The sequence below is a fragment of the Equus caballus genome, chromosome 3 (genome assembly GCF_041296265.1).
Source record: "Equus caballus isolate H_3958 breed thoroughbred chromosome 3, TB-T2T, whole genome shotgun sequence".
Taxonomy (NCBI): domain Eukaryota; kingdom Metazoa; phylum Chordata; class Mammalia; order Perissodactyla; family Equidae; genus Equus; species Equus caballus.
In genome coordinates, this window is record NC_091686.1 from 67,545,109 (window position 1) to 67,569,300 (window position 24,192).

The window sequence follows — 24,192 nt, forward strand, 5'->3', positions numbered from 1 at the left end:
AGCCTGGCCTAGCTGGTGTTTATGGGTAAACACCCATATGACAGTCACCCAATTACGAATAGGGACTTTGAGGATTTCCCATAGCAGCTGGCCCATCCTATTGATTCCCGCAGTCACTGCAGACCTCAGCAAGCCTGGTTCTGTGGGAGATACAATATAAGGATAAATCAGGCAACCTGGAATTAGTGGAGGCCCAATGGGAGGATGCCTGTATCAGTCCACATGCTGGAAGAAGTGGTAAACACACGTATTATCTAGCTCACGTAGTCCTTAGTGCATAAACAAATGAGATCTTTTAACATGCATATTCTTGACAAATGTTAAATATCAGCAACAATTCAGATGTTCAGTCAGAAGCACACGGCTCCTAAGAGTGCTCCTTGGCTGCAGAGTTGATCTCTGCTAATCCATTTTCCACATTACAGCCAGAGTGATTTTCTAAATTTACTCATGTCAGTTTCCTGGTTAAAACTCCTCACTACACGCCCATTATTTAATAACTTAGTAGATACATATTGAGAAACTTCTCTGTGCCAGGTGCTATTCTAGGCACCAGGAATATAAATAATAGTGTATAAAACAAATTGTCTGCTTCTATAGAAACTATACTTTAGCTAAAGAAGACACAAGCAATTTTTTGTGTGTATGTGAGGAAGATTGGCTCTGAGCTAACATCTGTTGCCAATCTTCCTCTTTTTGCTTGAGGAAGATTGTCCCTGAGCTAACATCTGTGCCCATCTTCCTCTATTTTATACGTGGGATATTGCCACAGCACAGCTTGATGAGCAGTGTGTAGGTCTGTGCCCAGGATCTGAACCCACGAACCCCACGTTGCAAAGTGGGGTGGGCCAAGTTAACTACCATGCCACCAGGCCGGCCCCACAAGCAACTTTTCTTAAAAAAGAAAATATTTAACATGTCATATGTGAAAAACAGAAGGAAAGGGCGTATCTGGAGGCTAGAGCTGCCATTTTATATAGGTGAGTTAAGGTGTCACTTCTCTGATTAATCAGGTGACATTTGAGCATAAATGAAAGAAATGAAGGAATAAGTCATGTGCTTATCTGGAGAAAAGAATTCTAGGCCAAGAGAAGTACACAGCAAGTACAACAGACTTTAGGCAGAAGCGTGCCTGGCATGTTTGACAAACAGTAAGGACACCAGTGGCTGCAGTGGAAAGAACAAGTGGACCAGGACAGGTCTTGAAGTCAGACAAGTAGTGGGACATCAGATCACATAAGGTCCTGCAGGCCTTCAAAAGGACATTGGCTTTTACCGTGAGATAGGAAGGCATTTGGAGATTTTAAGGAAATCATGACCTGATTTTCACTGTTCACCGATAAGTGGTTAAAATGTGGAGGGCAGCCTCTAAGGGAGCAAAGGGGCAGTGGGCATGCCCATTAAGAGACTAGTGTGGTACCCCAGGAAAGAGATGATGGTGGCTGGGGCAAGTGGGGTAAGCAGCGGAGATGATAATTAGTCTGATTCTGGACTATTTTGCATTCTATTTTGGAGGTGGAGCCACTGGGATTTACTGAGATTGGGTGTAGGATGTGAGAAAAAGGACAGAAGTCAAATACAACTCCAAAATTTTTGACCTGAAAAACTGAGAAAAGGGAGTTTCAACTAAAATCCAAATTTCCTGTAGCTTACAAACCCCTGCATGAGCTTTCTTTAACCTCATCACTAAAGAACGCTGTGCTCACCAAGTCCCACACTACACACAGCTGCATTTCAACTTACCAAGTGAGCCAGGTTCTCATTTCTGGGCCTTCGCATATACTATTCCCTCCAACCAAAACACTCTTCCTTCTCCTTCCTTCCTCTCTAACCTCCCTAACAAGTCTGTTCCTCCTTCACTCCCACATATTCCTCAAGTCTCAGTGTGGAAGGCAGTCTGGAAAGTGTTCTCTGACCCCTTTACCCTGAAGACTTGCCTCTGCTATGAGCTCCCACAGCAAGCAGCTCTTACCCTTTCGTAGGATCTTATGTCCTTGTTAAAATTACTGTCTCCCCCACTATATTCAAAGCTGGGCAGGGCTGTGTTAAGAAAACCTCCACCTTCTCTGATAAAATTTTCATCACAGAACACAACAGGACTCACAGTTGGTGAGACAGACTGGCTAAGGTAGTGCCAGGACTTTTTGAGACTGGAGTTACAAACCAAGGAAAACCAAGGATCACCAGCCACAAGAGGCTGGGGGAGCACGGCTCTGCAGATACTTCACTCTCAGACTTGTAGCCTCCAGAAGGGTGAAAATAAATTTCTGTTAAGTCATCGAGTTTGTGGTACTTTGTTTATGGCAGTCTTAGTAAACAAATACGGCTATAATGCCAATTTAAAATATTCCAATTTGTGGGAAGAATCTTTTGATGGAGCTCCTAGTTTTCATTGAATAAATTTATATTTTGGAATGGAATGGAATGGAATTGAGAAGTCCTATAATTTTATTACATCAAAATATGGCAAAATATTTTAAAAATCATAAATAGGAACAACTTATTTGATGACTTTTACCCTAAGTATTTATCAAAAAAAGGTATACTGAAAGCAGGCACAAAGATGACACCTGTGAAAATATTTGACTGAAATATCTTCACGTTTCAATATGAAAAAAACTAGAATTGAGACTATGTTCCATTTGGCAGAGTTTGGTCTGGGCTTCACAGGTGCTTCAGCATCTGGAGAGACATACTTTTAAAATTGAAAATACTACTGTCTAAAGAAAAGAGTAATTTGCAACTTTTAAAAAAACTGTAGCGAATTTAATTTTAAAATTAAGCATCTTTTTTTTTTTCAGAAAATTAGTATCAAGATAAAAGATACGGCTAAGAAACCGATTCAAGGGGCTGGCCCCGTGGCCGAGTGGTTAAGTTCGTGCGCTCCGCTGCAGGCGGGCCAGTGTTTCGTCAGTTCGAATCCTGGGCGCGGACATGGCACTGCTCATCAGACCACGCTGAGGCAGCGTCCCACATGCCACAACTAGAAGAACCCACAACGAAGAATACACAACTATGTACTGGGGGGCTTTGGGGAGAAAAAGGAAAAAATAAAATCTTTAAAAAAAAAAAAAAAAAAAGAAACCGATTCAAGTAGGTGATTATGTACCAAGAATTTGGCATGTGTTAAAAGTTACTCAATCAACAGAAAAAAATAAAGATAAAATTAAGATAAAAAATTTAAATTGTTTTAACGTATAAAGATATAAATTACCTTTAAAAACATTAATTTTGAAAAAAGTTTCAAATAGAACTCTTTCATAGGCCCACTAATATATCTGTAAGTCAATAAATATTCTAAATTTTCATTACTTTAATGTCTCTTTTTATTCTCATAAATGTGCTACTTTGGTCAAAAAATTACATAGTCACATTGCCATTAAGACACATCAAAGGTACAGTCAATTTGATGCCTTAGCTATCTTTCACACCATGCACCGTGTCACTACTTGCTCAGGTGACATTTTCTGAAAAGGCAGAAATGCTGCAAGTGACCCCCAAAGAAGGCAGGACAAGCAGGTCTCTTTTTCAGCACTTTCTTTTCCCCTCCACTGCTGGGCTGGCACTAAATATGGCTTCATTAGGGAGCAATAAATCACAGTGTGGGGGGATGTGAGTAGCAGGGCAGCACAATGCAAAACAAATTACTTACTCCAAGCCACAAGTCCTGAGTGTCAGCCTTGGTTCACCATTAGTAGCCATAATGAGGTTGGACAAGTCACTGAACTGCTCTCAAAGGCATGCAATTTCCTCATCTATATACTGGGAGTGTTCTGTTTACCTTACATGAGAGGATTTGACTAAGAGTTGATTGGCTGTTCTGCAAAAATGGTTCTCTTTCCTAGTTTCTGTTAAGAAACAGGTGGAGACATATTCAGATAACCAAAAGCAACATGGGAGCAGAAAGCCATCAGCATTAAGTGCTGCTTCTATGAGCTTGTTTATTTACCTATACTTTCCAGAAAATAAACTGTAACTATGCTAATCTATGGTTCTAGAACTAAATGAAGTGTTTAATTAACTAAGGCAAAGTAGTAAACAGGAGAAAAAAAATCACTACTTTTCTTGTGTATCAAAATAGTCCTTCACGAACCAGTAAAATAACAAATAAAATCCACCCAAGATCAACAGTGTATTTAATTTGTGTACTTGGCATCTTGCTTCTGTATCTAGGTTTCAATCTCATTTTCAACCACAACGTTAATTAGAGCTGCAGTAAACTTTTATGATCTATAAAGATAAAAAAAGCCTAATATAATCATTAGCAATTAACTTTTCTCTGCAGGTCCTAACACAGTTTAATTACTTTGTATCTTAGAGCATAACTTGGAGATTTGAGTTTGAATTAACAATACAATAGAAATAAAACCCAAGGGAACCAGGACAAAATTACATACGGAATAAAACCAATCATTAGTACTAGGAAGCCTTTTGAAACAAACATTTTGAAAGTAAATACTTAGGAATACTTAGGAATGTTAAGTTTACGGTCTTTTAAAAACATTTCATTTCACATCTTAAATACTATACTTATACCTTGAAGTAATTTTATCAGAAATTGTACTTTTGTAAATCAATAAAAAGCAAAGCAAATTCTTTTCATTACATATGATTCCGTTATTCAGTTTTGTAACTTAACTCTTACAGGACCCTAACTTATAAACTAGAACATCAGTAGCCATCTAAACAACATCCACACCTTTTCACAAAGAATCATGGATGCTAAGCTTTGTACCATGAGGACACCTGAGCAGTCTGTTGAATCCTCTGACACCTTCTCAGATTCTCAGAACAATCTTTTTAAATGTTAAATATGAAACACACAGGTTTACAAGGAAACCAGTTTTACTGAAATATTATCAAACACTTTTTTTTAAAGCATTAAATAACAGTTCTAATAATTACCATAATATCAAAGTAACGACGAGTGTACGTAGTTTTGAGCTCTCTACATCAACTCTGTGATATTAAAATATGTATGGTTTTTATTGGCAACATTACAAGTATTGCTAATATTACTGTTGATTGTTGCCAACACTCACCATTGAAGAAAATGCTAAATTTATTAGAGGTTAGTGACCTCCCATCTAAGTTTATGGATCCCCTAAATTCTAGCCATGAAGTCCCAGGTTAAGAAACACTCTTAAGGGAATCTGACAAGATAATTTTTAAGATTTGTATGTAAAATTAGCTTTCTTGATCCTCAAAAGTTCTCTGAGATTTAATCAACGTTTTCAAAAAGAGGAAAAGCAATATGAGATATGTCAACAATTATAAAGTGCTTGTAGAGCAAAGCACTACATCATGGGTAGATCACGCAGGTTCAAACCGTGCCCTCACTATTTATTTACTGTGTTAACTTGGACAAGGTATTCAATTTCTCTAAGCCTCAATTTCCCAATCTGTTAACTGGGAATAGTAAGTGTCTACCTCCTTCAGTTGTTGTGAGGATTAAAGGATATACTGTGTGGAATATCTCAGCAAAGCGCTTAACACAGAGTAAGGGCTCATTGAATATTAACAAGAATTTATTTTTCAACAACACAAATGGATTAAAGGCAAGATGATATTCATTGCAAAGTTAAATATAAATAGCCAAAAACAGGGGGGGATGGACGGGAACATCGTTTTTAAACTATTTATATGCCTTCACTTTAGAATTATGAATCTTTGAATAGTCTTTTAGTTCTAGGCACACTCTTTAATGAGAATAATTACAGAAACCTACATAGGGCTCAGATCATTAAGTATGAAGTTGTCAACAACATGACCTGAATCTGAGAGTAAATTATTTCATATACTCCAAGGACCAGACATTGAACAACAGCAAGATGGTTAGGTAAGTTATGGCCAAATGACTTAGTGTAATATGATGCAGCCAATACAATGTTAACAGAAACAATGGCAACACAGAAAATGCTTATGATGTAATGTTAAGTGGAGCAGCTGGATAAGCCTTCTTGGATAATATCCAACCCTCCACTCTTCTTTGACACCAATTTAGGTTTGGATTATGTGCCATTCTGACCCCACAGTTCTCTATCTTTCAGGTGTGTTTTTTCTGGTCCATATTGCACTTCTTAATAGCAAATCTCATTTATTACTAATCATTAATTTATCCCACTCACTGGCAGTTCAAATTTCACCCAAGCTCCTTTCTCTTTAAACATCCCTCCACAACTTAATCACCTCCAAGCCAAACTATTTTAAGACACCTTCAGTGAGCTCCATGGAATTCCATGAGTGTGTGACCATGGAAGATCATCTGGTGGTTTTTTTTCCTGCTGTTTTTATCATCCCATCAGGGTAGTAACATGAAAGGATAACATAACTTCAAAGCATCTGAAAAACAAAGATTTGGGTAATTAAAGAAACTGCTAAAATACTACTAAAACCATGACTGAGTAACAAAATATGAGATTAATATCAGTCTCCTTTTTTCATCTATTAATCCATTAAAATTAGAAAACTTGATTTCAGAGACACTATATTAGAAGACACTATCCCTGAAAAGCTGGAACACAGACATAAAACTAAGACATAAGACACTAAATGGTGAAACAATTAGGTTCTAAATTTAAAATGACATAAGAACTGCTTAGAAATCAAAATTGTAGCCAGATAGCTATCATATCTCATTTTCATTAGAACAGGCAAGGCATTAAGACAGGAAAACCACACTACCGTATTTGTCAACAAAATAAGTTATGACTTTGAGAAACTGCCTTTACTAGCCATGGGGACTAACTCTACCTTGGCTGAAATCGGTTTACAGAAAAATCAGCTTTAGTAAGGGTCCTAACTGGAGTCTGGGTCCTTCAAGCTTCACATGAGGATAAAAGGATCTTTAAATCAAATAATAATTCTGCAGAGACAGAAATACTGAGTAAGTATTAGAGGGGAGAGTCTGAAGAAAAATGAACAGCCTTACAGATAAAAATGTCTTATTTTAATTATTAAATTCAACTACCCACTCTACAAGACATGAATATTTAAATAACATAAACCATAAACTAGCTCTAAAAAATAGGTTCTTTTAAATGCTGGCCTAGCTGCAAAAATTATAAAGCCATTGGCAGTGAGACATAAAGAAAGGTGAGGCTTGCATAAAGAGATGTAGGCTAGGACACCAAATTTTACAAATCTAAAATGAATCACAGCAGGAGAGAAAAAAACTGAGAGAAGCTGCCAAATCAATGATTTTAGGAATCAATGAGCAACAGGATAAATATAGAACAAACACTTGGGATATCCATTTAATTACTGAAAACGAGTTCACGTACGATGACCTAAGGCAGAGTTAGGGGAAGTACCTGTTGTAGGATCCTTGCAAATCTGCTTTGAGCATGACATTAACGTACAAGGTCTGTAACCTGCCCTCCAAATGGGACAGGCTGCTGCCCAGCTCCATACACTGAAAAGCACTGGACCAAAGACTGGTGTGATGTTTACAACGCAAGGACATTCTTACACAGCAAGGCAAAACAGGAAAAATTTAATCACCAAGAATTTTTTATTTTTAACTTTTTGGCTGTTTAGATAATTCATTTTAAGAAACAATAAGCTGCAACAAATAGAAGGGCTTATTTATTTCTCTGACATTAAATATAGTTTCTTCCAATTAATAAGATCTAATTTCTCACGAGTAAATACAAAAAAAACTCACTGCAAATTTTAAAGGGAAAACCACTGAAAGAAAAACTTTAAATGCTACTTCAAGATTTTGTGACTTTCAAATTCCGTTAAACATTATTTCCTGAAATTCCACTTACTAAAAAAAAGCACTCCTCCACTAAAAAAGTATTTATATGTTCAATTGTTAGGTATCTGACTAATCAAAAATATGAAAAGATAATCAAAAATAATTTTTCATTTTTCATTTAAGCTCTATATCGCTCAGAAACCGGTAATAAATCTGTTAATTTAGAAGAGTTAATATCATGAGGGAATTTATCAAATCAAAGGCAATTTTCACCAAGAATAACACTAAGGTTCAAATTTCAAGTCAATAGGAATGATGTCAGATTTAAATTACATTCACTATGAAGAACTAGACAACGAATGTGTCATTACATGTTAAAAAAAAAGATGACTGATGATGGGGATAAGTGGGGAGGCAGACAGTGGCGACCTCTGGAAGATGGAATCTCTTCTCTCTGCTGGTCCTAGAAGAGAAAAGAGACACCAATAAGCATCAACACACTGTCCGAATTCCTCCCCACCCGAGACCCACCAGTCCACAGGTGTTTCTCAACCTTATAGCCAACCTCACCTTTATATATGGTATTCAGTGCCAAGAGGATGTCAAAAACACCATGCTTTCCTAGCTTAATTAGTGCAGCCTTAAAAAATAAAAACTATCGAAAGTATCACTTATTTTTATGCAGTTATAATCTGCTTAAAATGGAGCTGAAAGCAGCTGGGTTGAAAGCAATACTTCTTATCTATGTTAAGACTAGCGTTACCAAAATTATTGCACTTAACCATTTTAAATTATAAGGAAGCCATTAAATATAATTAAAAAGATCTGAACTAGCTGTGTGTGTGTGTGTGTGAGAGAGAGAGAGAGAGAGAGAGAAGCAAGTAGCTACAACAAATGTTTGGGTTGTAACTTGTGCCTTCTCTTCAGTGTACATGGAGAGGACAGGGTGATGGGGTCGTTTACACCAAGTTGACAAAGGGAAATTAATCAACTTGTAAACTTTGAAGAAGATTATCCTTACCCTGGAAAGCAGCACTAAACCAACTGAAAAAGTAATTACATATCTAAATAAAGAGTGACTATAGTAGATAATTCCTTCAGTGCTGTAATACAAATAGAATTCTATAGAATCTCCTTTTCCCAGGTTGCAGAGTTACTCATTCCAAACCAACTGGTAAATTCTTTCAGACCCATGAGAGCTTACACAACCAGAACTCCGAATCACCGTTATTTTCTCACATATCCTCGTGGAAGACCTAGTCACTAAAAACTACGTCCAAAGTAAACCCTAAAGAATTTTTTACTACAGTCACTCAAGACGAAGGACCAAATATATAATCAATTATATTGGAGTTAATCAATTTAAATTAAATATGCATTAGCTATGTTTCCATATCCCTGATCACTACGTTATTCCAGGTATTGTGCTGGGCACTGGAGATAGAAAAAGATGAGCAAGACACAATCTGTGGCCAGGGACAACGGCAGTGAAAACACATGACTGGAAGCCCTGAAAGTCTGAGAACCAAGTTTCTTCTGGACTCACTGACACTGGGTCAAGCGAATATATTTTTAGTTTCTTAGGTTTGAGTTTGCAACTACGACAAGCAAATGAAGGGTGAAGTGCTCCTGGGCATGACTGTGCAGAAGAGTTAAACCCGTACTGTTCTGTACTTGCAAAGTATTAGCCAGCAACAAGGTCCAAAGAGATGCAGTGAATCTAAGACTGATCGCGTCAATCTCAGATCGCAGAGGTTGGGGAAGCGCTATACAGAAAAAGACTGAGAAACCAAGATCAATGGCTGATTTTGTGAAATCACTAAGGATTTTGGAGTTGGAAAAGACGTCAGCATTACCACCAACAAAGGAATTCAGAAACTCAAATATTAGTAAACCATCTGGACAACGCCCACGCTTTTGTTTAGGAAACACAACAATAACCAAAATAAAAACAAATGCCGGCACCAAGCAGGCCGTGCGTTTTTATGGCACCTTTCCTGAGGGCCTCAAATGTCACCCTGAATCACTCAACTGCACCTGCTGCAAAGATGGAAGTTCTGGGGCCGGAGCCCAGAGCAGAGCACATCCAAGCAGCCCGACCTGAGGCCGACGCCACCCACCCGGGCGGCCGGCAAGGCCAAGGTCGGAAGCCCAGCCCGGGCGTCCCGCGCCGCGCCCGCCGCCCCTCCCACAGCCGGCGGCTTCGCACCGCGCAGCACGCGCCCCGCGGAGAGCGAGCGACCGGGAGCGCTCGTACCTCACGCCGCTGCTCCGAAAGCCCCGCAACGCGCGCCCGGCCGCGCCCGACGCCCCCACAGGCGGCGCCGCGCTCCCACTCAGGGCCGGCACTCGGCCCAGGAGGCCTCGGAGCAGCGAGAGGGCGCCGGCCCGCACAGCCATGGCCGCGGATCCCCGGCTTCCGGGCGGAGGCTCCACCCCCCGCCGCCCTGGCCCTCGCAGCTGCAGGCCGGGCTCCGCCCCAACCCGGCCCGGCGGGAGAGCCAGTCCCCGCAGCCGGGTTCCGGCGCGCCAGGCGGGGCGGGGCCAGGAGCCAAGCTCTGGGGCTCGGGGGTGGGGCCAGGCACCCATCTCCGAACCGGGGCGGGGGCGGGGCCGAAGGAACTCCGGGCCCATCAGGGCGCGGGGCAGAGTATACCGGGGTGAGTCTGTGAGAGTTAATAAGACTCGACCTCGCACCTGCCGGACAAGCTGCTGATCTTCCTACAGCGAGACCGCAGAGCATGCTAAACTGAGCTCAAGAAGCGCGCCTGCTTTCTCCCAAGCCAGAGCCCTTGCCCAAGAGCCACTGTAGCTACGTGGAATTTGATTTAAAGCAAGAAGGATGTTATTGGTTCTTTGTTTCCCACTCCCTTAGTGCGACCTTGAGACACCCTGGGAGCTGGAGAAAGAAACAAAACTGTGAGTGTGTGGAGGGAGGAGGGGCTCCTGGCTGAATAAGTCCTGGACCTTAGGATTTCTGTAGCTCTACCTTATCGTCTCCACTTCTGGAACGAAACATTAACCCATGTCCGTGGTTTTCCAGAGACTGATCAAGTTAACACAGCCTAGGAACCTGCGTTGTGTGGTGAATTTGCAGTGAGAAAGCAAAATATCAGCTCCTTTTGAAAAAGTAAAAATCAGACTTATTCGTTATGCTGAGATAACAGACAGATAAGACACAGTCAAATGAAACCAGCTGCAAAGTAGGAAACAATATTTCTCCCAAGATCCGGCTGCACCTGTGAAGTGTCGTCACAATGCCTTTGACCACTGCTTTCTTAGAATCCCTGCTCTCTGAATTCATAGACTGTCAGAAAATGTGCTGTTTAAAATCATATCAGTAAAAAGGAAACATCGGACTTTTGCTAGGATGATCTAAGTTAATCTAACACAAAGAAGCAGCTTTTATTTCCAGCCTAGGTCCGAGCTTCAGAGGAGGAATTTCTGGACACATTCCGCATCTATCTTGACTTTATCAATTCCAAGGAAACAGGCCCCTGGACCCATCAGTCTGGTCTGATGTTGGCCCCTTTACACACAGCTGTTTTTTGCTTTGAGCCTGCCGGAATGCTGCCTCATTTAAATTTCACCTAAATTCTACCCTTCCCCAAATCTTATAATAATCCTGTATTTTCCTTTATTTGATGAGACATTTCTGGGTTCCTCTGGTATGCATTCTCTCTCATTGCAAGGAGCCTGTTATCCTAACTTTGTCTTGCTATAGGTTTATCCCTGGTGGTTGTGGTCAGATTAGGCTGGGACAGCAGCCAGAGTGATTGTCCTGAAGGAGGGATTCCCGCCCAGGAGTAGTCATCAGTCCAGCAGAGTAGGCAATATTCTGTGCTCTTTGTTGGATGGAGGAAGGCATGCCCTCCATGAGGTCAAGGACCACATACCCACTTCTTTTGCATTCCACTGTGCCCAGCACAGTATTAGGCAAAGAGTATGTGTTCAGAAGTTTCTTGAAAATTAGTTAATTCAAGTTGATAAGGAATCCATTTACATTACCACGTTGCAAAACAATCTCATCAAAATTTTCTTTAATCATTTGGCCTTGCAGAGGATATGTGCCTGTCTCATAGGGAGATACATTGCTCATTGCTCTTCCTTATTGTCTGTCTTGTGCTAGTGTCTTGCCAGCTCCTTTCTCTCTCTTCACACATAAATAGTATAGACTTCCTACTAATGAGCAAGCTAAATTATATTCCACCCAACCATGAAATAAACTTCCACTGCTCCTGAGTAGCTCATTAAAGTCATCTTGAGAGAAGAGGCTGCATCAAGCAAAGGAAGGCCACTGCCCTCTGTCATCTAATGGTGGCCCCACCAGCAAGGCTACCTACTGTCTAATCTCAGAGTCTCCTCCATGGCATTATCCCCAGAGCCTATCCCAGTGGGTAGCACATGCTAACTGCTCACTAAACATCTGTTACATGAATCAGTAAATGAATTGGACCTAGGCTTAGCAGGAATGGAATGCAATGCCCAACGGACCCCAACAGTCACCTCTGAGGAGATTAGGACAGAGCTGCTACTCCCACCCAGAGGTGTGGAATGTGTAGTTGAGCCTTTCCCAGAGCTAAGTACGCTGGCGAATGCGTATTGTGGGCTACTGCCAGCTGTTGGGTGACTAAGTTTTCTGACACATGTTGGTTTTCTTTTCAATTAATAAATCACCCCTGCAGAACATTATGCCTGCTATTCTTACAAATGGGCAAATTAATGTCGGTCAACTGGATTATGCCACGGGAAATTTTCCCCAGGTTTCTGGCTGATGCCGTGGCCAACAGAATTGTAACTATCCTAAAGCTAATCTGGATCATCTCTGGACAACAGTGACATTGCCATTTTCAGCTGTTTAATTAAGAGCAATATATATTAATAGTGATTTTTATGAATCCAACACACTAAAGATGTCAGCCTGCAAAAATGGAAACCAGTTTAAAATGCAAAGTGTTTGTCTGGGATCAAAGGATTGCAATTTAGGGAGCACAGATTCAGCTCCCAAAACCTAAATAGTTTCCCACTAGGGAATAAAAGTTAGGAGATTTTAAAAGCAAAGAAGGTAGGTTGTCTTACAAAGAATTTTAATTGCAATTGGAGGCAGAGAGCTAGTCTTGGCTAAACATTGATTGTCTATTGATTCTATCTTCAGAAAGTCCACAATCCTCAGTCTTTGTGATCAGGATGTCTGTTCTCCTGCTGACTTCTCAAATAGTTGCTTGTAAAACAATTGCCATTTTGGTCCAGTCCAAAGGTTTGGCCCACTCCAAGGTGCAAGATAGCGAGGCAGTTTCTCTGGAAAGGCAGCTCTGACTCCATTTTAAAATGGCTCCACTAAAGGCAGTTTTGACACAGAGGACTTGAAATGTTTTTCAACCTGGTTGGAGGAATTGTTTGAAGAAGAGATTTTCCCCAATTCATTGAATATGAAAAATTATAACCCTATAATCCAAAACAATTGGCTTTGAAACTATAAATCAGAATTTCCTATATTTTTCTTTTTTAGGTTAACTTTAACTGCAAATGTAAGCTTAATTCTGGCTACTATGGCAACAAAACTAATCATTAGGGAAATGCAAATCAAAACCACAATGACATAGTAGGATGACTACTATCAAAAAACAAAGCAAAACCAAAAAACAAATGTTGGTGAAGATGTGAAGAAACTGGAACTCTTTTGGTGTTCTGTAGGTGGAAATGTAAAATGGTGCAGCCATTATGGAAACCAGTGTGAGGGTTCCCTAGAAAATTAAAAATAGAACTACCGTATCATCCATCATTCCCACTTCTGGGTATTGTGGGGACCTGGAATTGGCCACCCCAAGATATGTCTCTTTGGCGTGAGGATTATTTGAGGCTGATTGCTTTTGATAAACTGGGACAGGGAAGGAGGCTCTGAGGAATGGAACTTGCCCTTCCTTAGGACACTTACATTTGTAAAGTAAATCTCTATCTGTAAAAGGTGCCTCCCTCTCTATACCAGGAAGAAGAAAGGCATGACCTTCTCTCTAGAAACTCTTAGTCAATAGCAAAGGCAAGGACTTAAATCTGCATTTTATTGTGCTAGTCTGGTAACCTCCTGTAACCAACTTTCCTCCCCCTCCCAACGCTGGCATTTCTTTAAGGATTAAGCATCTTTCCTTAGGCTAGGAACTGATTGCTGTGCTCACCTGTGACCGCCCAGCTCCAGACAATCGACTTGCCTCCTGCTACGCCCACCAAGATAGCAGACCCACTACCTGCTGTGTCCATCAAGCACTGTGCTGACAGGGCAATCTTGTGACTATTGTGGGAGGGACATTTCAATCACATGTGAAACACCCCGTTTGGGGGTATATAACCACTCTGTGCACCCCACTTCTTCGGTGCCCTTTCTTCCTTCAGGAAGAAAGGCCCTGGGCCATGGTTCCTCATAAAGCTTTGTTTAATTTTCTCTTGCTATTCTGTCTCATGTGAATTTAATTTGTTCTCCGGCCAGACGAACCCACATTTGGGAAGAGGAAATGTCTTCCTCCCCTACATTTACTATATCAAAAGACTAAAGAAGAAAAAAATGATGATCTCAATAGATGTAGAAAAAGTATTTGACAGGTGTGGGGACCTGAGGTTGGCCACCCCAAGATATGTCTCTTTGGCGTCAGGATTATTTGAGGCTGATTACTTTTGGTAAACTGGGACAGGGAAGGAGGCTCTGAGGAAGGGAATTTGCCCTTCCTTAGGACACATTTACATTTGTAAGGTAAATCTTTATCTGTAAAAGCTGCCTCCCTCTCTGTACCAGGAAGAAGAAAGGAGATGACCTTCTCTCTAAAAACTCTTAATCAATACCAAAGTCAAGGACTTAAAATCTGCATTTTATTGTGCTAGTCTGGTAACCTCCTGTAACTAACTTCCCTCCCCCTCCCAACGCTGGCATTTCCTAAGGATTAAGCATCTTTCCTCAGGCTAGGAACTGATTGCTGTGCTCACCTGTGACCGCCCAGCTCCAGACAATCGACTTGCCTCCTGCTACGCCCTCCTGCTAAGCCCACCGAGATAGCCGACCACTACCTGCTGTGTCCATCAAGCCCTGTGCTGACGGGGCAATCTTGTGACTATTGTGGGAGGGACATTTCAATCACATGTGAAACACTCCGTTTGGGGGTATATAACCACTATGTGCACCCCACTTCTTTGGTGCCCTTTCTTCCTTCAGGAAGAAAGGCCCTGGGACATGGTTCCTCATAAAGCTTTGTTTAATTTTCTCTTGCTATTCTGTCTCATGTGAATTTAATTCGTTCTCCGGCCAGACGAACCCCCATTTGGGAAGAGGAAATGTCTTCCTCCCCTACACAGGATTCAACATTCATTTATAATAAAAATTAAAAAGCTCTCAGAAAACTAGAAATAGAGGGAAATTCATCAAGCTAATAAAAGACATCTATGAATAACCCATAGCTAACATTATACTTCATGGTGAAAGACCCTAAGATTAGGAACAAGAAAAGGATGTCTGTTCTCACCGTTCTTATTCCATATTTTACTGTTTGTCTGGGGTTGACTGCAAAAGGTACACAAGAACTTTTAGGGGTGATGGAAACGTTCTATATTTTGATTGTGGTATGCTATATGGTCTATATGATGCGGTCAGTGAGCCAAGGAGTCCAAAGAAAGATTTCTTAGACTCTTAAGATTCTGGCAGTAGTGTTCTTTTATTTAGAGAGTAGAATAGCACGGGGACAGGACCCATGGGCAGTCAGAGCTTCTGCTGCTGCCGGCATGGGGACAGGACCCATGGGCAGTCAGGCTGCTGCGTGGGGACAGGGCCCATGGGCAGTCAGAGACGCTGCTGGCATGGGGAGCTGCTGCTGCTGACGCTGGCATGGGGACAGGACCCATGGGCAGGCAGAGCTGCTGCTGGCATGTTGCTGCTGCTGCTTCTGCTGCAAAGTTGGGTGGAGAGTAAGGCTAAATTTAAGGCATAGGTATGTGAGTTATCTCTTTACAAGACAAAGAATATGTAAAAAAGTTAAAATGATGTCAGTGCCCATTTGGTCCGGCCATTTGGCGGTCCCACAAATTTTAGATAAGAATCAAACCGGATTGAGTAAATGGCAGAAGTTACCGCTTGAATTTTATCCTCAGCTAAAGACAAAGGAGGATTTGTTGGGGGGGGGGGGTCAGTTACATGAGGTTGTCAGACAGTAACCAACTTAAGTTCTTGCCTCTGGCATTGATTAAGAGTTTCTAGAGATAAGACCATCCTCCTTCCTGCAGCAGAGAGGGAGGCATCTTCACAGATAGAGGTTTTCCTTAGAAATGTAAATCTTTCCCATCAAAGGGACAAGCAAATTCCACTCCCTGGAGCCTGAATCTCATCTGTAGTTTTAAAACTAACCAGCCTAAAAATCCTCATTATAAACCGTTTTAAAATTAAGCAGCCTAAAAATCCTCATCATATACATTTATCAAAACTTATCGAGTTGCACACTTAAAATGGGAACATTTTATTGTATGTAAATTATACATCAATTAAAATTGGTAAAACACAGTTCTTAAACATTTGTTGATTCTCTTTAGATGTAATCCATCTAATTCTAATGTTTTCTAACTCTAAAATCACATCGATTTTCCATAATTAATTTGGCCACTAGAGGGAACCCATATTTCATGAAATCAAGAGCTTGGTAATGATTCAAAAAGCACGTTGTCTATGGATGTAAATGCACAGAAAAGAATAATAAATATGAAAAGTTTTCATTACCAGATTTGTAAAAAATTAGTAATAAAATTTGGTAAAACTTTTTCTATCCATAATAATACAGAAAATAAAAATGTTACTTGTGGAAGAGACGAAGCTCCTTTCGTTAGTGCATTTAAATAGTGGACTCGATCTTGACTTTCATCTAGATGTTGTGGGTCATTTAAACATAACCTTGGAATTTCTTTTTAAAACATAACTTCTATTTTTGGTTATAAAAGTAATATATGTTCATTATAAAACACTTCAAAGTTATGGAAAAGCTGAATGAAAGAAGAGAAAGAGGAAGAGGAGAAGAAGAATCAGAAGCTGTACTGTTGTTGCCATCCTCACAGTCTGCAAATAAGAATGCTGTCAATATGTGTGTGTATTGTCCCAGGACGTTTACTGTACACATTGTTTTTACTTGATTGTAATCCCATATAACACAATGTTAGAATTGAACCACTATATGATATCTTAGCCATGAAAATGAAGTACAAATTAAATATTTACACATAATATGGAATGTTAATAATTACATTAACAATGTTCCTTTGAAGTGTTTTCTAATAGTACTCAACTCAAAAAGTTATAATAAAAGCTTTTTAATATTTAGTAGTCACATTAAATTGTCCATATTTCTTTGGTGGCTCTACCTCTCTTCTGCAGGAAAATCTAATTGAGTCATTACAACTGGAAAGGGATGGGCAGTGGGTAGCAAAATCCTTTTTCCTTATCCTAAATAATCTCTACTTAAGTTTTTAGAAGAAAAAAATATAATGTATGAACAGGAAAACATCTCAGACAAAAAGAACACTTTTTGGAGGCCAGCCCGGTGGCACAGCAGTTAAGTGCGCATGTTCCGCTTTGGCGGCCCAGGGTTTGCTGGTTCAGATCCCGGGTGTGGACATGGTACCGCATGGCAAGCCATGCTGTGGTAGGCATCTCACATATAAAGTAGACGAAAATGGGCATGGATGTTAGCTCAGGGCCAGTCTTCCTCAGCAAAAAGAGGAGGATTGGTGGCAGATGTTAGCTTAGGGCTAATCTTCCTCAAAAAAAAGAACACTTTTTGAATTATTTACATATTGGGCTTATGGTGCATTTCTAAGGAAAAAGAAACTGTACATACATTCCAATTTAGCTTTACCTTGCCACATAACAATAATGTATTCATGTTTAAGTAGAAGAGACAATGAAATGGATGATAAACCCTAAGTTTTGAGCCTTGTTTGTGAAATTACTTGTACTTTTATTAAAATCCATTAGGCACAAGTGAGTTATATGTAGACTTTAACTGATGGAGGGGATAAAAGGAAGAGAGTTAATATGAATGTTAACAATTATTTTAAAAATAAACAATATTTACTAATATTTACTGAAAACTTATTATTTTCCTGGTACTATAGGTATTGTGTTACATGAATTACCTTTTCTTTATTTAATCTTAACAAAGCTTTATAAAGGTTTAAGGGTAATTACTATTTTCCTTCTAATTTTACAGATACAGAATTTGATACTCTTTACGTTATGGTAAAGACAGTGTTTTACTTATGAATATACAAATACAGTGATTTTTAAATTTAACTTAATAACTATTTATTCAGGGCATACTATATACCTATATCAATAAGCTGACAATGGATTAAATTATCTGTACTCATTAAAAATGGCTTAAACATCCATTCTAGATTTTTAATACTTTCAATAAAATATGATTGCACACTCACTGTCGCGATATCTAAAGAGCTCAAGACACGACCTCAGCACTTAAAAAAAATAATAATAACAACAAAAAAAGAAAAGTCAAATGAGTGGGATATGGAATCAATAATCAGTATTTAATATTGATAACAAATACCTTGGAAGATGTAGCTTAGTATGTGAGTTTGTAGACTGCCAACTGAATACCACAAATAAGCAGAAAGACACTAAGTCACTTTTGCTGTTGGACCAGAGGGGTCTCATCTGCATGGAAGGCCTGCTTCCAAGGGAAAAAGGGAGGTACTGAAGTGAGCATGCCTGACTCATTCTTTCCAAATAAGATAAGTTACTTCTCTTCTGGACAGAATCATAAAAAGAGCTAGTGAAGACTAGGAATGCTATGCAAATTGAGCTAGTTCAATTTAAAAAGACACATGAGGAGTGGAAATGTATTCTCCCCATAGATATTTCTAAAATATTAAAAATAACAGGAGCACCAACCTACACATATAACAGGAGCCAAAGTCAGCACCATGCCTAATGGTAGAACAAAAGAAGAAATGACCTAAAAGGCTGAAATTGAGACAGTGATATCTAGAACCACCACTATAATGTAACAGAGTTTGGGACATGCTAGACAATGCAATTAGACAAGGGAAAGAAATGAGATGCAGTAATTAGAGCAAAAAAAGCGAAAGACTAGAAGCACCCTAATTATATATGCACGAAACTTCTTAAATAAATAATGATACATTTCAACAATAAAATAGTATGTCTCACATCTCTCTACCTCCAGGGAAATATATAAAAATATTCATTGAAATTGAACATTCACCAAAACATATTTTACACAAAGCACGCAAGATGCAGAACAGTGTGCATGGTATTGTCCCATGCGTACCACAAACATATATGCAGATTTATGTATAGGATATTTTTTTCAAGATACTCACAGAAAATTGGTAATCCTAATGGGTTCTGGGAAGGAGAAATGAAGATCTGGAGTGGGAGGCAGAGGTTGGTGTTTTTTTTTACTGTATAACCCTGTGGAATTTTTGTGATGTGCACATATTTTTTTCTTGAATAAATAAGTATAACCAGTTTACCTACTTGAGGGTATAAGTTAATCTGAATGGTTAACAGCAGGCTGAGTAAAGTGCTGATGGAATGATCATAAAGATAGTTAGGAATTTGGATCTCTTTCTGCTAGCGGAGTATTAAATTTTGAAAGTCTCAAGGAAGACTGGCACAGCTCTTGGGGCAACTAACAGTGTTTTGTGTGTTTTGAGACATATTGTGAGAATAAATAATAAGAATCTTTATAAGGAATCAGATGAGTAAGCCACTTATTAAGGATTGAATTTGTTCCCCTTAAAATTAGTATGTTGAAGTCAACCCTCAGTACCTCAGCATGTGACCTTATTTGGAGACAGGCTATTTAGAAACGTAATTAAGTTAAAATGAGGTCACTAGGGTGGGCCTTAATCCACCGTGACTGGTGTTCTTCTAAGAAAAGGAGATTAGGACATAGACACATACAGTGGGAAGACCATGTGAACATATATGGAGATGGCCACCTGAAAGCCAAGGAGAAAAGCTTCAGAATAAACAAACCCTAAGGACGCCTTAATCTTGGACTCCTGGTCTCCAGAACTCTGAGAAAATAAATTTCTGTTGTTTAAACCACTTAGTCTATGATACTTTGTTATGGCAGCCTGAGCAAACTAACGCACCACCTAAGCCCAGAGATGTTGGCTATAGGTGATAGACAGCCACTGAAGAATCTCAAGTAGAAGAATGACCTGATAAGATCTGCTCTTCACAACAATCACTTTGCAACGAGTAAGACTGACTGGCTGGCATGGACAGGCTGGAGTCTGGGAGACAAGTTAGGAAGTTACATAAATGATCCTGTCAAAGCTGATGAAAGGCATAATTAAGGCAATTTCACAAGGAAGAGAGAGGGGGAGTTACAGATGAGAGTGGTTACAGAGGGTAGAAATGGCAGGACCTAGAGCCCAGGTGGATACAAACCAGAGACAGAGAGTCCATCTGTGATGAAACCCATGCCCTGGCTTAGGCAGTTGAATGAATTGTTTATAAAGCAAAATGGAAAAACAGAGGAGCAGTGGGCTCTCCATGTGAACTCTGGAGGGGGCTAACCAAATTAGAGTGGTTACATGTTAACATTGACAGCAAAGAGAAAACGCAGAAGATAGACATCACTCCAGATTAAGATCATAGCACCTGGCGATCCAGGGAAGGGAGGCTGCTAGAGCTGGCAAGGAGGAGCAGTCAGGATGTCTTAGATGGCCCGATGAATTGCCACATCATGGGGAAGAAATGCACTTCACCCAGAAATACACAGTGGGTCTCGTTCTGGAAGTTATAAGTCTCAGCATTCCCAGAAGCTGGGTGCAACCGGGGTGGAGCTGGCCTTGTTAGCTGAAGCGAAAGTAATGGAAGACAATAGAGAGACTCCTGGCACCAGGCCTTGGCTCTGCCCTTAACAGGTTTTATAACCTTGGGCAAGTCAATTGATTTCTCTTTGCCTCATTTCCTTTTACCAGCAAATCAGGGTGAAAATGAAGTGATTGTTATTATAACACATTAGCTACTTAATACTTAGAGGACTCAGGAAAAGCCTCCTGGAGGAGGTGATTTGTAAACTAAGAGCTAAAGAATAAGTAAAAATTAAGCAGATGAATGGGCTGGGAGATGCGGAGAAGAAGAAAAATGTTCCAGTTAGAGGGAACGGCATCTGTACGACCCTGAGCCAAAACAAAAAATGGTATTTTCAGAGAACCAAGAGGTAATTTGATACAACTAGAGCATAGGGTTTCATAGGAGTGAAGTGAGGAAATCTAAATTGTAAGCAGTTAAGTAATTTGCTCAAGGTCACAAAACTAATAATTGTCTGATACGTGAATTGAGCATGTCTGCACCAGAACTTGCATTTAAACTATTAATTGTGTACAACACCATATAATGAGAAGGCCATTACCAAAGGCAATACAGGCATAATATTTCTCAGTGGGTCTAGGTAACAGAGTGAATATTTGCTTGAGCTTAAATAGAAAAATCAAGGTGAGAATGTCAGAAGGAGAGTCATTAGGAATACAGAATTAGGCCACAAAAGTGAGGAAGCCAAACTTAGTCAAATAACTCATTGGACAATCTACCAACCCTTCGTTCCACTACTAGTCCTACAGAAATGTAGAAATCACCTCAAAACGGATTTTGTGACTAACACAAAACAAAATTTTGATGATTAGTTTTCTTTTGTAAACTTGCTTACTACTCACTAAATAGAAAGTGAGCTCTGAAAAGCCGCAATAGTTGTGTTTATTTTACAAAAACAAAATGAAACAAAACCCAGATCCAGATCAGTTCAGTTTATAATGGACTTAGCAGCTGGGTGAATTGTGTCACATACTATCCGGAGACTGGATGAACTAGTCTGTCTATGCCTCTTCCATGGAGCGTTGACGCATAGAAGATTTATTACACTAATTTATTATAAGATCTCCTCTTTGTCCTCTGTATACTGTTTTCTTATGAGGTGGCAAGGTGTGGAATTATTTTGTTTGTCTTGCTTGTGATTTGTTGGGATTCCTGAATCCGAGGCTTGTTGTCTCTGATGGCCATGGAGGTGCATCAGTCAGATCTTCCTCCAGCAGAACTTGCTGCAGGAGCTCAGTTGATGTCCTAGTGTGGCAGCTGGCTTAACAGTACACCTTTTATTGGTGGTGTTCCCATCTTGATATTGTCTCTGTGCACTTCTCTGCTGGCCTTCCAGCCACCTCCCAAATGCATACTTGCTCTTCAATCCTTGTCTCAGAGTTGGCTCTCATTATCCCATTTCCACCCAATGACCTGTCAACTGGGCTTGAAGTTGAACTTCTAGCAACAGTGTGTTGGAGTTAAAAGATTTCCCCCAAAGGTACAGGGGAATTTTGCTCAAAATTTCTCTTAGCTAATATACCTATGTTTTGATCTGCATAAGACAACTGATAGCCATTTTATTCATTTACATGTTTAGTAGGAATAATTGTAACAGATCATGCCACATTACATAAAAGGTATAGTCGCAATTCATTCAAAACTATGGCAGGACTTTTGTTTAAATATCAATCTACTTGAGAAGAAAAGTGTTTGCTTCAAGACACCTTGCCATGTGTTCTATCTGTCTTTAACCTTTTTAAGATCATTGGCCATACCATCCTCAGGAGCCAAGCAAATTGATTTTCCATCATTCAATGTGACTCAGAAAGGAGAAAATTTGGATTGGTAAAAATGGGAGTACTACCTTTAGAAAAAATGGTTCATAAATTCTGAAGTGATTTAATGTTATTTATTGGGTTTTTAAAAACAACTACAAAATATATGTATTTCAAAACAAATTTGTCTCAGATAATACAGTAACCACATATTTAGTATGCAATGTTCTGTGTGTACTACCAAAATTTTCCACCATTAACTATGAATAATGTCAGTTAAAATGTAAGAAAGGACCTTTTCAACAATAAACTAATCAGAAAGCATTTATAACTATGTCTGTAATATGTCCATAATACATGTAATTCTATGTACAAGTCTCTATGTTGTTTGTTAATCTACACATGTATCTCCCAAGCTGCCACCATAGAATATTTACCGTATATTGTTCAGCATTATATCTCTGGCAGTCTTTTTGGTCTATTTTTGTTTGTTTGTTTCTTCTCCTTTTAACATCTGCTTAAGATCTCATTTATTATTGAGTAGGGAGAGCATAGTTGTCCAAATCACAAGGAATGTGTTCTGTGTGCCTATTTAAGTTCCCATTTATATTAATTCTGAAGTTTTCAACTGCTCTTCACAGACCACAGGGCTCTACCTGTATCTGCAGGATTCCTCAGAAGTTCGCTAGGTTCAGACATGACCATTTCACCATAGTTTCTACTCTGTGTGGAAATTCCAGGATTTAAAAATAATGTAATTCAATATTCACTTGTGATTTAGAAAGAAATTATTAATTTAGATATTATTAATTAAATTTAACTTAAAAAATTGATTGAGAAATTAAGATGAAATCTTTAACCTCATAAAGCTATAAAACATCTACACTAGATCCTATACTTAGTGGTGAAATATTTAAGAGGTTTGTTGAGAACAAAACAAGAGTACCTGCTATCATCATTTTCATTCAAGTTTTACTGAAAGTTTTAACCAGTGCAATAAGGCTAGAAAAAGACATAAAAAATTATAAATGGAAAAACAAAACTGACATTAGTAGCAGATGACATAATTGACTATGTAGAAAATGCAAAACAGTTTACAGATGCATAATTAGAAGATTAATGGATACAAAAATAATATACAAAAATCAGAAAAGCAGTTTTAAAGATACCCTTTATGATAGCATTCAGATAAAAAGTCTCTAGACATAAGTTAAATAAGGAGCAAGAAGAAAAAAATTTAAATGTTATTTCAGGACCTCAATTTATAGACTATGTGAAGTGCAAAAAATGGAAGATTTACTATTTTAAAGATGCATCAACCACCCCTACTCAAACTGATTTATAAATTCAATGCACTTTTGCCCCAAATTCTCATATTGACAAGCTGATTCTAAGGTCTGAGAAGAGCTAAGACATTGCTGAAGAAGAAGAGTAATGTTGGGGAACTTGCCTTTCTACTTATCAAGAATTTTTTATAATGCTATAATAATTAAGATGGTATGGCGCTGGTATAGAGATAAACATATTGACCAATGAAGAAAAAATTGGAGCCCAGAAACAAACCTGTACATATAACATTATCTTGATTTATGGCAGAGATTGGAAAATGATGGGTTTTTTAAATAAATGATGCTGGGACAATTGATTATCCGTATATGAAAAATAAAATTGAATTTCAACCTCACACTGTAGAGAAAAATGAATTTTGGGTTCTAAAAGTAAAAGACAAAAGTATCCAATTTTTAGAAGGCAATATAAAAGAATATTTTTATGATTTTGAGAATAGAGTAGCCATAAAAAAGTTACATTACAAAAAGCTTATTTTAAAAAACACTGCAGAT

At 39.1% G+C, this 24,192-nt stretch overlaps 1 protein-coding gene across 20 annotated transcripts in view; it reads right to left on the reverse strand.

Annotated features, from left to right (window-relative positions):
* The window catches only part of MTHFD2L (methylenetetrahydrofolate dehydrogenase (NADP+ dependent) 2 like), a 143,078-nt gene extending 132,835 nt beyond the window's left edge, over window positions 1–10,243 (reverse strand). For 5 of the 20 annotated variants that reach the window (XR_002806998.2, XM_023637969.2, XM_070262353.1 and 2 more), the window contains exons 1-2: window positions 9,960–10,124; window positions 8,074–8,165 (exon numbers count right to left, since the gene is read on the reverse strand). Coding sequence is in view for 5 of the 20 variants with exons in the window: in XM_023637975.2 (XP_023493743.2) it covers window positions 9,960–10,102 (143 nt within the window). In the remaining 15 variants the exon portion in view is untranslated. Of the gene's footprint in view, window positions 1–6,189; window positions 6,343–8,073; window positions 8,166–9,959 lie in introns of those variants that run through there. The other 15 variants (XR_011437088.1, XM_070262347.1, XR_011437087.1 and 12 more) reach the window with 11 other exon arrangements.
* Window positions 10,244–24,192: the final 13,949 nt, after the last annotated feature.